The sequence below is a fragment of the Papio anubis genome, chromosome 13 (assembly GCF_008728515.1).
Source record: "Papio anubis isolate 15944 chromosome 13, Panubis1.0, whole genome shotgun sequence".
Classification (NCBI taxonomy): Eukaryota; Metazoa; Chordata; class Mammalia; order Primates; family Cercopithecidae; genus Papio; species Papio anubis.
In genome coordinates this window covers 79,462,281-79,474,918 of record NC_044988.1, presented here as the reverse complement: position 1 = coordinate 79,474,918, position 12,638 = coordinate 79,462,281, and the positions used below count along the sequence as shown (strand labels likewise).

The 12,638-nt window shown below is 47.0% G+C and overlaps 1 protein-coding gene across 2 annotated transcripts; it reads left to right on the top strand.

Annotated features, from left to right (window-relative positions):
* The first annotated feature begins 2,357 nt into the window (after nt 1-2,357).
* C13H9orf152 (chromosome 13 C9orf152 homolog) lies at nt 2,358-11,092 on the top strand. 2 transcript variants are annotated; one of them, XM_009188326.3, is made up of 3 exons: nt 2,358-3,338; nt 9,242-9,339; nt 9,445-11,092. In XM_009188326.3, the coding sequence occupies exons 1-3, from the start codon at nt 3,146-3,148 to the stop codon at nt 9,766-9,768; spliced, it is 615 nt and encodes a 204-aa protein (XP_009186590.2). In that variant the 5' UTR covers nt 2,358-3,145; the 3' UTR covers nt 9,769-11,092. The 2 variants fall into 2 exon arrangements, with proteins under 2 accessions (XP_009186590.2, XP_009186588.1); XM_009188324.3 differs by having other exon boundaries at nt 2,359-3,338; nt 9,242-11,092.
* The last annotated feature ends 1,546 nt before the right edge of the window (nt 11,093-12,638 follow it).

Here is a 12,638-nt window from a genome sequence, read left to right as displayed (position 1 = left end):
CTACTGCTCTCAAGCCAGCTCCCTAAGGGATGCCTTCTTCAAGTCTCTGAATCTCTACCCACCAATGACTGGCCTTTTCATGGACAGGGTTACAGTCTGAGTCATTCTCTCTGGAGTAGTGCCCCAGTTGTAAGTGATACCTGCTGCCACTCAAGTCTCACAGAATAGCTGGATCCCTTGGACAGGAGTGGACCTCTGGTTTAAGTTATTTTACCTGAAGCTCCAGGGAGGGCTGTAGGGATGCTGGTTCCTGTTTCTGTAATGAACCAACATGCTACATTATGCACAGTCTTACCTCTCCACCAGAATGGGACATTTCATGTTCCATACAGTTTGCATACATACAGAAAAACAAAATATTCCCTAGAATAACAAGACATCTTATTCCTACTCCAGCGTCTCAAGCCCTGAACAACTTTGAAGCTTATTTCCAGTTCCTCTGGAGGATCTACGTGGATAATAAAAGTCACCCGTTTAGTGGCAGCCACTCAGAACAAACTCCAGGCTTGATCATCTTTTCTTGTTTATTTCTGAAGACTCCCTGGGATGAGATGAAGTTGCCAATTTTTTGTTGTAATATTGTTATTGTTGTCACAGTCCAAGGGAAAGGAAAATTTATTCAGTAAGTGCTATTGAAACAACTGGGCAATTATTTGGAGGAAAAAAATTCCTAGATCCTTGCCTTATACCTAACACAACACTAAAATAAATTTCAAAGGGATTAAAGATTTGAGTTTTAAAAGAAAGAGGAATTATATTAACTAAAAGAAAGAATTTAAACTCCTAAAAAGCATTCAATCAGAAGTAGATAGCCTCAGTTTACTTCTCATCAAAATATCTACAAACATGCACATATAGAAAAAGACAAAAACTGTTAATACTAAAAGAAAAAGGCTGACAAGTAAATGCCAAAATATAGTAGAAATCAATTTCTACTGCCATTATTTCTCTTTCTTTTCTTTTCTTTTCTTTTCTTTCCTTTTCTAAGACAGGAGCTCACTCTGTTACCCAGACTGAAGTGCAGTGGTGCAATCATGGCTCATTGCAGACTTGAGCTTCTGGGCTCAAGCAATCATCCCACCTCAGCCACCAAAGTAGCTTGGACTACAGGCATGTGCCACCATGCCTGCCTAATTTTTGTACATACAGTTTCACCATGTTGCCCAGGCTGGTCCTGCACTCCAGGGCACAATCAACACACCCACCTCAGCCTGCCAAAGTACTGGGATTACAGTTGTGAGCCATTGTGGCCAGCCTACTGCCGTGATGTCTACTACCATGATTTCGTGGCAGGTGCAGCTGGTCCAGCACAGATGGGTTGCTCTTGCCTTCATGATAGAGTGACCTACCGATAAAAAGGTATGAGGAGGCTTTGGCTATCTCTCTCTGTATTTTTTGAGACACATTGAGCTCTAATCCAATGCGATTACTGTACTTATAAAAGAGGGAAATTTGGATACAGAGACACCCACATAGGAAGAACATCATGTGAAGATAAAGGCAGAGATTAGGCGATGTTTTTGCAAGCCAAGGAATACCAGAGAGATTGCTAGCAAACCATCAGAAACAAGATGAGAGGCATGGAACAGATACTCTCACATAGCTCCAAGAAGAAACCAACCCTGCTCATACCTTGACCTTTCTCTTTTAACCTCCAGAACTAAGAGACAATAATGTTTGTGGATTAAGACATCCAGTTTATGGGTTTTCGTTATGGCAGACCTAGCAAAACTAACATATGCTACCCAGTGAAGATTTGCTCTCCATCTTCCACTGCTCCCCCACATCAAATAACTAGATCGTATCTGGTTAATGTCCAAAATGTCTCGTAGGTTCAGGCTCTACTCTGTTTCCATTGCCTCTGTAGACATATTGGGTAATTGGGTAATCAGTAAGCACCATGATAGGAGAAGATAGAAAGGCACTTAGTTGACCAAATGCAGCAAGGCTAGGTCAAAGCTGGTATAAGAGGGAGAGGGTCTGGGATTCAAAAGTGATGTGGAAATGTTGGGGCGGGCAAGCACAGGTTGAGGGGATGCCTAACTTACCACTTGGTTGGAAAATGCTGAGATGGCAGAGGCTACACCAAATGTCCAAGGGGCGGGGCTGGCCAGAGGCCAAGATTTCCCTGGGTTTTGTCCCATGGCTGGCTTTGGGGCTGGATTTTCACCTGGGGTGCATGTTGGGGTCTGAGTGGAGATCTTGGGGAGATCTTTGGGGCTGGATTTTCACCTGGGGTGCGTGTTGGGGTCTGAGTGGAGATCTTGGGGAGATCTTTGGGGCTGGATTTTCACCTGGGGTGTGTGTTGGGGTCTGAGATCTTGGGGAGATCTTTGGGGCTGGATTTTCACCTGGGGTGTGTGTTGGGGTCTGAGTGAGATCTTGGGGAGATCTTTGCTACTGGGTTTCTTTAGGGTGTGACCGCGGGGCACACATCCAGAAGCACTGGCCTTGTGAAGCTCCCGAGAGTGTTCTTTGAACTACTGCAAACCCAACCAGCAGGTTTGCTGAAAAGTGGCCACGTTCCAGTCCAAAATGTGTGAGCCAAGAGGGTGCTTAGCATTCCCCAGGCCCAGTCCCAGCTCTGTCAAGAAATGGGAGACTTCACCGTAGCACTGGGAATTGGATTCTAAACTTTAGGATCAAGCAATGAAAGGACCTGGAGTAAGATACCTTCTTGACCTCCTGAAGGGCTCTGAGCAGCTGAGCTTGCCTTTCTCTTTGCTCCCCTAGTCCTCCCCTTACTTCTCAGTCTCCTACTCCCCATCGCTCCTTTCCCTGCCTCCTCCTGCCTGTCTCCTTCTTCCTCCCTTTATTCTCTCACCCCATTAATCCCCCCTTGTCACTATCACCTCCTCCCTCCAGTCTTTCCCCCTTCGCTGCCCCTTCTTTCCTCCGACCTTTCCTTCTCTTACTGCCCCTGTCTCCCACCTTTCTCCTCCCCCCCATATCTCCCTCTCCCTACCTCCTCCTCTTGTTCATCTTTCTCCTGCCCCCTTATTTTTCTATCTCCTTCCTCAGTCCCACTCCCCTTTCCACCCTCCTTTTGCCCGTCACTTCTCCTTCTCCCTCATTGCCCCCTCCCTCTCTCCTCCTCCCCGGGTCCTGCCCCACTCAGCTCTGTTTGCTTTTCTCCCGGATCCGGATGGAGGGGTTGCCCTGCCCATGCCCAGCCCTGCCCCACTTCTGGCAGCTTGGATCTCGCTTCATGGCTGAGGGCTCCAGGACTCAGGCCCCTGGGAAAGGGCCCCCACTCAGCATCCACTTCCTGCGAGCCCAGTATGAAGGCTTGAAGAGGCAGCAGAGGACCCAGGCCCACCTCCTGGTGCTTCCGAAAGGTAGGAATGGACAGGGGCTGGGGAAGAAGGGACTGACCATGGGAGGACTGAGTGGCAGAGCCGCAGGGAGGCAGAGCCAGGGCTTTGCCAGCCCTCCCTCCCAGTGGGGAAGAGCAAGGGAGGCGGGCTCAGGGCAGCTCTGCTCAGCTGTCCCATCTGCTAAGGGAGCCAGGGGCCTCAGCCAAGCACCTGGCTGCCAGCACTGTTCCTGGCCTCTGCTCTGATGTTCTGATCTTGCTAGACTGGTCAGCCTGGTGAGCCAGGCTTGGCCCCCCTGCTAGCTCAGGTATGGTGATAGGAGCTCTGCTTCCTGGCTGGGTCTAACTAAGGCACCTCCTACAGACCAGAGAAATTCACTCTGGAAGTAGAAGACATGGCGTTCCCAACAGCCTGGGAACTGTCTGGGCCAGAAGACGCCTAGGGCTCAGAGACCCATGAGGCATCCCAGGCTCATCCAGCCTCAAACATCAGGCAAGGAGGTGTGATCGGACACAGAAATCCCCTACCCCACTCATGGGGAGAAACCTCCTCCCTTTGGGAACTCAGATTTCATTCCAGGAGAAAGTTAGAGGCACAGGGCTCAGAAACCAAGGGCTTGTCAAATCCCAGCCCTTCCTCCTCTAACAGAGGAACAGATTGAGGGAGAAGGGAAGATGCCCTGAAAGGTCAAAACTGGGCTCTGTGGGATTCTGTGGTTATTTGTAGAGTTCAGCAGACTCTTTGGGCTGCCCTTTGCCAATACAGACTGGGCAAAAATCAGGGGCCAGAGGGACCTCTCTGTCTAGGGCAGGAAGTGTGCTGCCTTTGGGGAACAAAAGTGGCACCTCTGAGCTGAAGGAGCCCATCTCCCATTACCTGGGCTGTTGCCAACCAATGGGATCCTGCCCATTCCTGGCAGGAGTGAACTGGCACAGCCAGTCACCATCTCTGCAGGGCATAAACTGAAATGTTCCTAAAGCTCTATCCCACCCTGGAGGGTGTTTATTCATTCAGTTATTCCACAAACATTTATTAATTTAAATCCCTTCAAAAGGAAACGCCATGCTTAATACACCTGCAATTCAGACTCACAAATCTAATTGCTTAGTGGGGATGATCCAAAGACATCTCAAATTCAGCACGCCCCCAGAGAATTCACTATCCCCTGTGCTCATCCTTTCTCCTGCTCTTGGTAACTCAGTGCCCCCTTTCCCATCGTTACCAGGTGCTAAATTATGGTTCATGCAAGGAGTGCCCAGGTGTGGTTTTCTCCAAGAAGACTTCTGACCTCCCGGCTAGGTCAGGGTCATTCAGGGCACTTTCAGCAGTTTGCAGTTCCACCACACTGCATTCCATCCTGGGTGTGAGACAGATTCTCACTCTGTCGCCCAGGCTGGAGTGCAGTGGGGTGCAATCTCAGCTCACTGAAACCTGTGCCTCCCAGGTTCAAGCAATTATCCCTGCCTCAGCCTCCTGAGTAGCTGGATTACAGGCACCTGCCACCATGCCCAGTTCATTTTTGTATTTTTTTTAGTAGAGCTGGGGTTGATGGCCATGTTGGCCAGGCTGGTCTTGAACTCCTGACCTCAGGTGATCCGCCCACCTCAGCCTTCAAAGGTGCTGGGCGTGAGCCACCATGCTCGGCTGAGTTTCACATTCTTTATCTAACTGTGAGAGGCAGCATACTGTATAATGGAGTGCTCACGTACTGGGTCTTGGAGCACAGCCTGAGTTTGAGTTCCAGTTCTGCCATTTACTTAATATGCAGCTTTAAACAAGTTACGTAAATTTTCTGGGGCTCAGTTTCCTCACCTGTCAATTGGGAATAACAGTAGTACCCAAATCATAGGGTTATTGCAGGAATCAAATGAATTAATATGTATAAAGCTCATCAAGGCTTTATGCACTGATTGAGGACAAGATCACATATGTCACATGCATCTGAGTAGGAAGGCCATTGGAAACACTGGCACTGAATGTGAAGGAGCAGGTAATTCTCCAGGGAAAAATCAGGGTAAGGTGACAAAAATAAGGTGAAAATGACACTAAGGAGGCAAAAGAACCTATACTTGTCCCCTATACTTTAGCAACAGGATAGAATGGTCCTTGAGAATACAGGAGAAAAAGGTTTTTAATAGAGAGAGATGAACTTGCTTTTGAATATACTGCATTGGAGATAGTTGCCTGTAGACCTTCCATCCAGCCTGGATCTCATTCGGGCTGGAGATCTAGATTTGGGGTCATTCATCTATAGATGGTAGCTGAAGCCATGGGCATGGATAAAATTGTGGCAAATCCATGTGTAAATTAATAAGAATCTGGGATGAAAGTTAGAGTTCTGGAATACTCAAATATTTAAGAAACAAGAGGAAGAAATGAAGCCAGGGAAGATGGAGAGAGCAGTCAAAATTTGAGGAGAGGGATATCATTCAGCCATAAAAAGGAAAGAAATTCTGCCATACACTACAACATGGATAAAACTTGAGGACATTATGCTGAGTAAAGTCAGTCAGTACCAAAAAGACAAATACTGTATAATCCTATTTACATGAGTAAATGGGAGTAGTCATATATATAGAGACAGAAAGAAAGCAGAATGGTGGTTGCCAGAGGCTGGGGCACGGGGAAGTGGGGCGCTATTGTTTAATGCTTATAGAGTGTCAGTTAGGGAAGCTGAAGAGTTCTGGAGATTGGCTCCACAATAACGTGAATGTACTGAACACTACTAAACTGTACACTTAAAAATGGTTAAGATGGTACATTTTATGCTCTATATATTTTACCACAATTAAACATATTTTAAGTGGTAGAAGAAAATCAAGAGCAATTAATGTCATGAAGCCAAGTTGGTAGAGGGATTTTAGAGGACCATGATCCTCAGTGCCTATTGCAGCAGAGAGACCCAGGAAGACAGAGTGAGCATTGAGATTGGGCTCCTGCGAAAGCTAGAAGTCGATGTCTCAAGACATTGGTTTGCATTTAGAAGCTCAGAAATTCTAGGAGCTGATCGATGAAAGGAAGGGCTCCAAAATTAGCTTTCTTCACCCCATCTTAGCATTATGCGATGGATCCAGGTTCTGGAAATTCAGTTACAAGTAGCAGTGTGCCTTCCCTGATGCAACGTAAGTTCCCAGGGGAACTTGAGCTACTTTCAGAAGTCTGTGGAGCCCCAATTACCCCCAGTGATTGATGTCCAAAAGGAATATGCTTTTGTCACAGTCAGACACTGTGTGACTCGCCTTATGTAGAAAAAGGGATTAGGGTCGGGACTTATATCTGGGCTGGATGTTTTATATTACATTTCATTGAACATTCCTAGCAGCCCTGTAAGGTAGCTCCCTTTTTAAGATCTCCATTTTATAGATGAGGAAATGGAGGCCTAGGGTCTCCTAGTGAGTCAGTGGTGAACTCAGGACCAGACCTCATGTCTGCCTGACTCTGGGTTGATGAGAGCAGCTCCACCAAAGGTCTCAGGCAGTTAAGATGAATTTTGATTCTTCTTTCCTCCCTGAGTCTCCCTACCCCTCTCTTTGCTATTCTCTCCACCCACTTCCTCTATCCCCACTGAAGAGATAAATCAAGGATGGGCTCAAAAATATCCCTTCTCCAATTTGTATCTCTCAGCAAAGTGAATCAAGGATGAAGAATGAAGAAAGTATTATAGATAACGAGTACGTTTCCTTCATCGCCAGTCCCTAACTGACCAAAACCAAAACAAAACAGATAAAAAATATGATACAAAATTTCCCTGTACTCTTCAGGCAATTACCCTAATTCTCTTTCTCTTGTACAGTGAAGAGCAGGCACCATCCCAAGATATGGAGGGTACTGCCACAGAAGGCTCATGGTGATTCTCAGCAGAGGCTGCTTTGGGGTGGGATCCCTGTGTACCTCCCAGCCGAACTCTCTTTCCTTTCCTCTGAACCGCAGGCTGGGACTGACAGTTGAACAAGACTGTCCACCTTCAGTCCTTTCCTTCTAAACTCGTGATGGGAGAGGATACCAGTTTCTAGGTTCTCTCATTGTGTCTCCCTCCTTCCTTGTTCTCAAATAAGTACATAACAGGTTGGATATTTATAAAAGTTTCCTTCTGCCGGGCGCAGCGACTCATGCCTGCAATCCAAGCACTTTGGGAGGCTGAGGCAGGTGGATCACAAGGTCAGGAGATCGAGACCATCCTGGCTAACACACTGAAACCTCGTCTCTACTAAAAATAAAAATTAAAAAAAAAAAAATTAGCCAGGTGTGGTGGAGGGCACCTGTAGACCCAGCTACTCAGGAGGCTGAGGCAGGAGAATCGCTTGAACCCGGGAGGCGGAGGGCGGAGGTTGTAGTGAGCCGAGATCGCGCCACTGCACTTCAGCCTGGGCAACAGAGCAAGACTCTGTCTCAAAAATAAAATAAAATAAAATAAAACAAAACAAAACAAAAGTGTTTCCTTCATTTCATGCTGGAAAATAATACTAAGGAACTAATGCAGTTACAAAGCCGAAACAAATCTTGAGAGCCTCACACTAGAGTTAATGTTGACAGGACAGTAGTTGTTGGCTGAGATGGCTGCAGCTGGTCTTCTGTTTCTTTTGGATCCCTGGAATTGGAGCTCAGGGGCTTCCTTCTGACTTTATTCTTCCGACATCGTCTCCCCACTCTTGCTCTGCAGATTGTCACCTCCAGGGTCTTCTGTGATAACAGGTGATGGGACAGACAAGTGAACCTAAATGACACCTCTGAGGAGCTCCAGACTGGTCACACACCTGCTTTCTATAAGGCAAATGCCTTTCAGTCATTCCAACTCCTGTCACTGCCACCAAGAGTTAACAATGAACTATCATATTGCACTAGGTGGTTTAAAAAAAAGTCCCCAAGAAAAAAAAGAGACATTGGTCTGCCTCTTCCACCTAAAGCCAGTTCTGAGGAGCACTAAATGCTGCAGATGTCTTCCCAGAGCAGTGCCTGTGGACTAGAAGGATAATGATTGGTTCTCTAAAAGGAGCTGCTTCAAAACACAACTCCTCCCTCTTCTGCCTTGGGTTGTAAACCCACTATCAGAATCTCAGGACACAGCCCAGTGCAGTGGCTCACGCCTGTAATCCCAACACTTTGGGAGGCTAAAGCGGGCAGATCACTTGAGGCCAGGGGTTCAAAACCAGCCTGGCCAACACGGTGAAAATCACTTCTCTACTAAAAATACAAAAATTAGTCAGACAGGGTGGCGGGTGCCTGTAATCCCAGCTACTTGGGAGGCTGAGGCAGGAGAATCGCTTGAACCCAGGAGGCGGAGGTTGCACCACTGCACTCCAGCCTGGGCAATGGAGTGAGACTCCATCCCAAACAAAGAAAAACAAAACAAAAAAAAGGAATCCCAGAATACAAAACCCCGTAAGTTAAGAATAATGTTTTCCACTGGTGAGCATATGTGAACCCACATGTGTGTGAGTCTATGTGTGCTCCTTGCCTTTCTTTTAGCCCCAAATGCTAGTTCCCTATCTCCTCCCAGAGTTCCCTCCTTCACTTCAGTGTTTGGCCCTCTGTTATGCCTGAGATTTTCCAGGCATTATAAATATGCATTTTTGTCTCTTTACTCAACTAGGACACACCCAGGAAGGTATGGGTTTTGTCTCAATGTTCATTGCTGTATTCCTAGGACCTAGAATAAATAATGCCTGGCCACATTAAGTGCTCAATAAATATGTGCTGAACGAATGAATAATTGTGTGTGTGTGAATATATATGGGTGAGGTGTGAAAGGGCATGTGTGTGAGCATGCAAGTGAGACCCTGTGTATGTACACATGTACACACATGCAATGTACCAGGAACCTTCTGGGGATGGCCTTCCTTCAGCTTGAAAGTAATGAGACCCCCTAAGTGAGAGATGCCCCTGTCCCTTCCAGTGATGACCCTGCTGGTGCTTTCTCTTTTCAGGAGGAAACGCGCCTGCTCCTGCGGAATCGATAGTCAATGCTGTTTGGATTAACAAGGAGAGAAGGAGCTCACTGTCCCTGGAAGAGGCAGATTCCAAGGTAGACGGGAGGCTGGAGGAGGCTGCCCAGGGCTGTCTTCAGGCCCCCGAGTCTCCGTGGCACACGCACCTGGAGATGCATCATTTGGTTCAAACCTTCCCCCAGGACACCAGTCATCAAGTACATCACAGGGGCAAGCTTGTGGGATCTGACCAAAGGCTCCCTCCTGAAGGAGACACACACTTGTTTGAAGCCAATCAGATGATTCAGCAAGCAACCGGAATCCCAGAGGCTGCCCAGCTTCCATGCCAGGTGGGCAATACCCAAACAAAGGCAGTGGAATCTGGCTTAAAATTCAGTACTCAATGTCCTCTTTCCATAAAGAACCCACACAGGTCTGGCAAACCAGCTTACTATCCATTTCCCCGGAGGAAATCTCCCAGGATCTCCCAAGCTGCCCGGAACCTGGGCTTATATGGCTCACCCTGAAGCTTTCTATTCTGCCAGATGTCTTGATCTTGAGGCCACCTATGGCCTCATGGAAGAACCAATGAGGCAGAGCCACAACTAGGTCTCTAGCTATGAGCAAGAACTGTACTAACCCAATTATAGGAATTGTGGGAGATGAACTTCACAGTGGTAACATGGGTTTACCCTTCAATAAGAAACTTCCCAGGCCAAATGGCCCACAGTTTAGGATGAAGAGGACTGGTCAGTGCAGCCCCATTCTGACATTGATATGAGGTCCTGGCTATCCATTCCTTGGGGAAGACCAGTAAGACATCTGCTCCATCCCTGGAACTGGAGAATTTTGAAACATAAACCAGGGACTCTAGCCAATAGAATGCCTTAGCAATGCCCAGGGGTCAATGGGCATGGGCATTCTTGTTTTCAATGTCTTCTGATGATTTCTCACATATTCTGGAGAAGACCAGCTCTGAGAATTCAGACGCTTCTTCTGGTGGCTGTGTCTGGGGGGCCATCTCACTTAGAAGTCACAACACTCATTGGCAGTGATCACATCATTTCAATTTGGGCTTCCCAAAGTATGGTTACCCTGTATGAAGGTCAGATCAATGCTACCTACCATTTTGTGTCTTTAAGGAGTCTTTAGAAAGGGCTGATCATCTGCCACTGCTCACTGAGACATGTACATTCCAACATCATCACAGATTTATCTCCTTCCTTCCTTCTCTCCCTCCCTCCTTCTGTCTCTCCCTCCGTTCCTTCCTTCCTTCTTCCCTTCCTCTCTTCCTTCCTGTCTATTTCTCTCTCTCTCTGCAAGTTAATTTTTTATTAAAAACTGCCACTCATTGAAGATATATAATGATGGGATCCTGAGCAAAGAAATTCTCCTGCTTGAAAAATATGCGTTTCCTAGAGACTGCCTCCTGTTTAGTCCAACTTGGATCACTCAGATCCTTCCTGGGATCAAATACATATTTTTAAACGTAAGACAAAGCAAACCAGGTGTTACTTGGGTGATAGGAAAAAAAGCTTGTCCTTCCTGATTAATGTTTAGCTTTAGTAATGCTATTTAAACACACCTAAGGTGCCTTTCCCTCATCTCAGGTGCTTTCTCTGTAAAGTTTCACCCCCACCTTTCTTTTCTCCCCATGGCCATCCAGTCTTGCCCATCTACAACCAGAGTTGTTAACTAGCAGTGTCATTACCTGTCAAAAACATGTAGGTGCCTCCTTGAACCACCCAGAAATCCACTGCAATTTGGGGATTGTCATTCCTTTTGTGAATAATTAATAAAATTCAGTTGTTTTTAAAATATTCTAATAAAAAAGGACATTTTCTCAAAAAACTTTGTCCTTTGTTTTTGTTTTTAAAGAAGTATCCCACAAGTAATGTATCTTTCTGTAGGTTTGCTTTTGTTTCCTGTTTTTGGAGATGGAGTCTCGCTCTGTTGCCCAGGATAGAGTGCAGTGGTGCAATCTCGGCTCACTGCAAACTCTGCCTCTGGGGTTCAAGCCATTCTCTTGCCTCAGCCTCCCGAGTAGCTGGGATTACAGGCATGCACCACTACCCCAGCTAATTTTTTGTATTTTTAGTAGAAACGGGGTTTCACCATGTTGGCCAGGCTGGTCTCAGACTCCTGACATCCCTCGGGTGATCTGCCTGCCTTGGCCTCCGAAAGCGCTGGGATTACAGGTGAGAGCCACCGCACCCGGCCAATAATTACATCTTTTTTTTTTTTTTCTCCTGCCTCAGCCTCCCGTGTAGCTGGGATTACAGGCATGCGCCACCATGCTCAGCTAATTTGTATTTTTAGTAGAGATGGTATTTCTCCATGTTGGCCAGGCTGGCCTCAAACTCCCGACCTCGAACTCCTGGCCTCGATCAGCCCTCCTCGGCCTCCCAAAGCGCTGGGATTACAGGCATGAGACACCACGCCCAGCAAAAGGTAGAAATAACCCCTCCATGACCACAGCAGTGACTCAAACCTGCAATCTTCTGATCTGAAGTCAGATGCCTTATCCTTTAGGCCACACAGCCACCGGCTGGTCAAGTCTTTGTTCAAAATGCCAAGAGCCTGGGATGGTCTCCACCGATAACATTAGCAAAAGAAGGTTTTCCTCTTCTCTTCCTAAGGTAGAAAAAAACCAGCTCACATTGTAAGTCCTGCATCAGGCAGGCCACCTTTACCTAGGGTTCCCCCAGGCTTCCATTTCCCAGTGAGGACTCCCCATGTGGCTGCCTGGTACGCACCATGCTTCAGTCTCCCCTAGTAGGAGGAGGACTGATCAGGCTCCAGTCTGGGCACTGCTGTTGGTAGAGGTGTGACCTTTATTAGATGAATTAAAGTCAGAGATTTCAGAGCCAAATCTCAGAGCCACAGATTTACCAGTTTAAGTGAAGGAGATAATCTTCCCTGGGGTGGTGAGGAACGTGGAGGACAGACGTTTTCCCTAAGCTAGAAACAGAAAAGGTTTTTTCCAAGAACAGCTACCAATTCAGCTGGGTCTAACAGCTTCTTCCCCACTAGGGGATAGGCTGCCCTCACACTATCTCAGTCGGATTCCCTAACTTTTCAGTCACTCCCTGACATTGAAGCCATTCATTTCAGTTGGTAAAACTTGGAACCGTTCAAATGTCAAAGTTCATCTCATAGTCAAGTCAGTCTACCAAGCTCCACCTCCTCCCAGCACAGCCTTGACTGATGCCTTTAAGGCTGGAGGGAGCGGCTCATTCCCACATTCTTCTTTCTCTGTTTACACAGATTTTTGACAAGGGGATAGGAAGGATGGAGAAGAAGCACAGATAGCCCTTTACGTGGCTGGCCACGGCATAGTTTTGGTCTCTTCCCTTGGCCATTTACGCTGGCCTGGCTTGTCATCTATAGGTTTGGT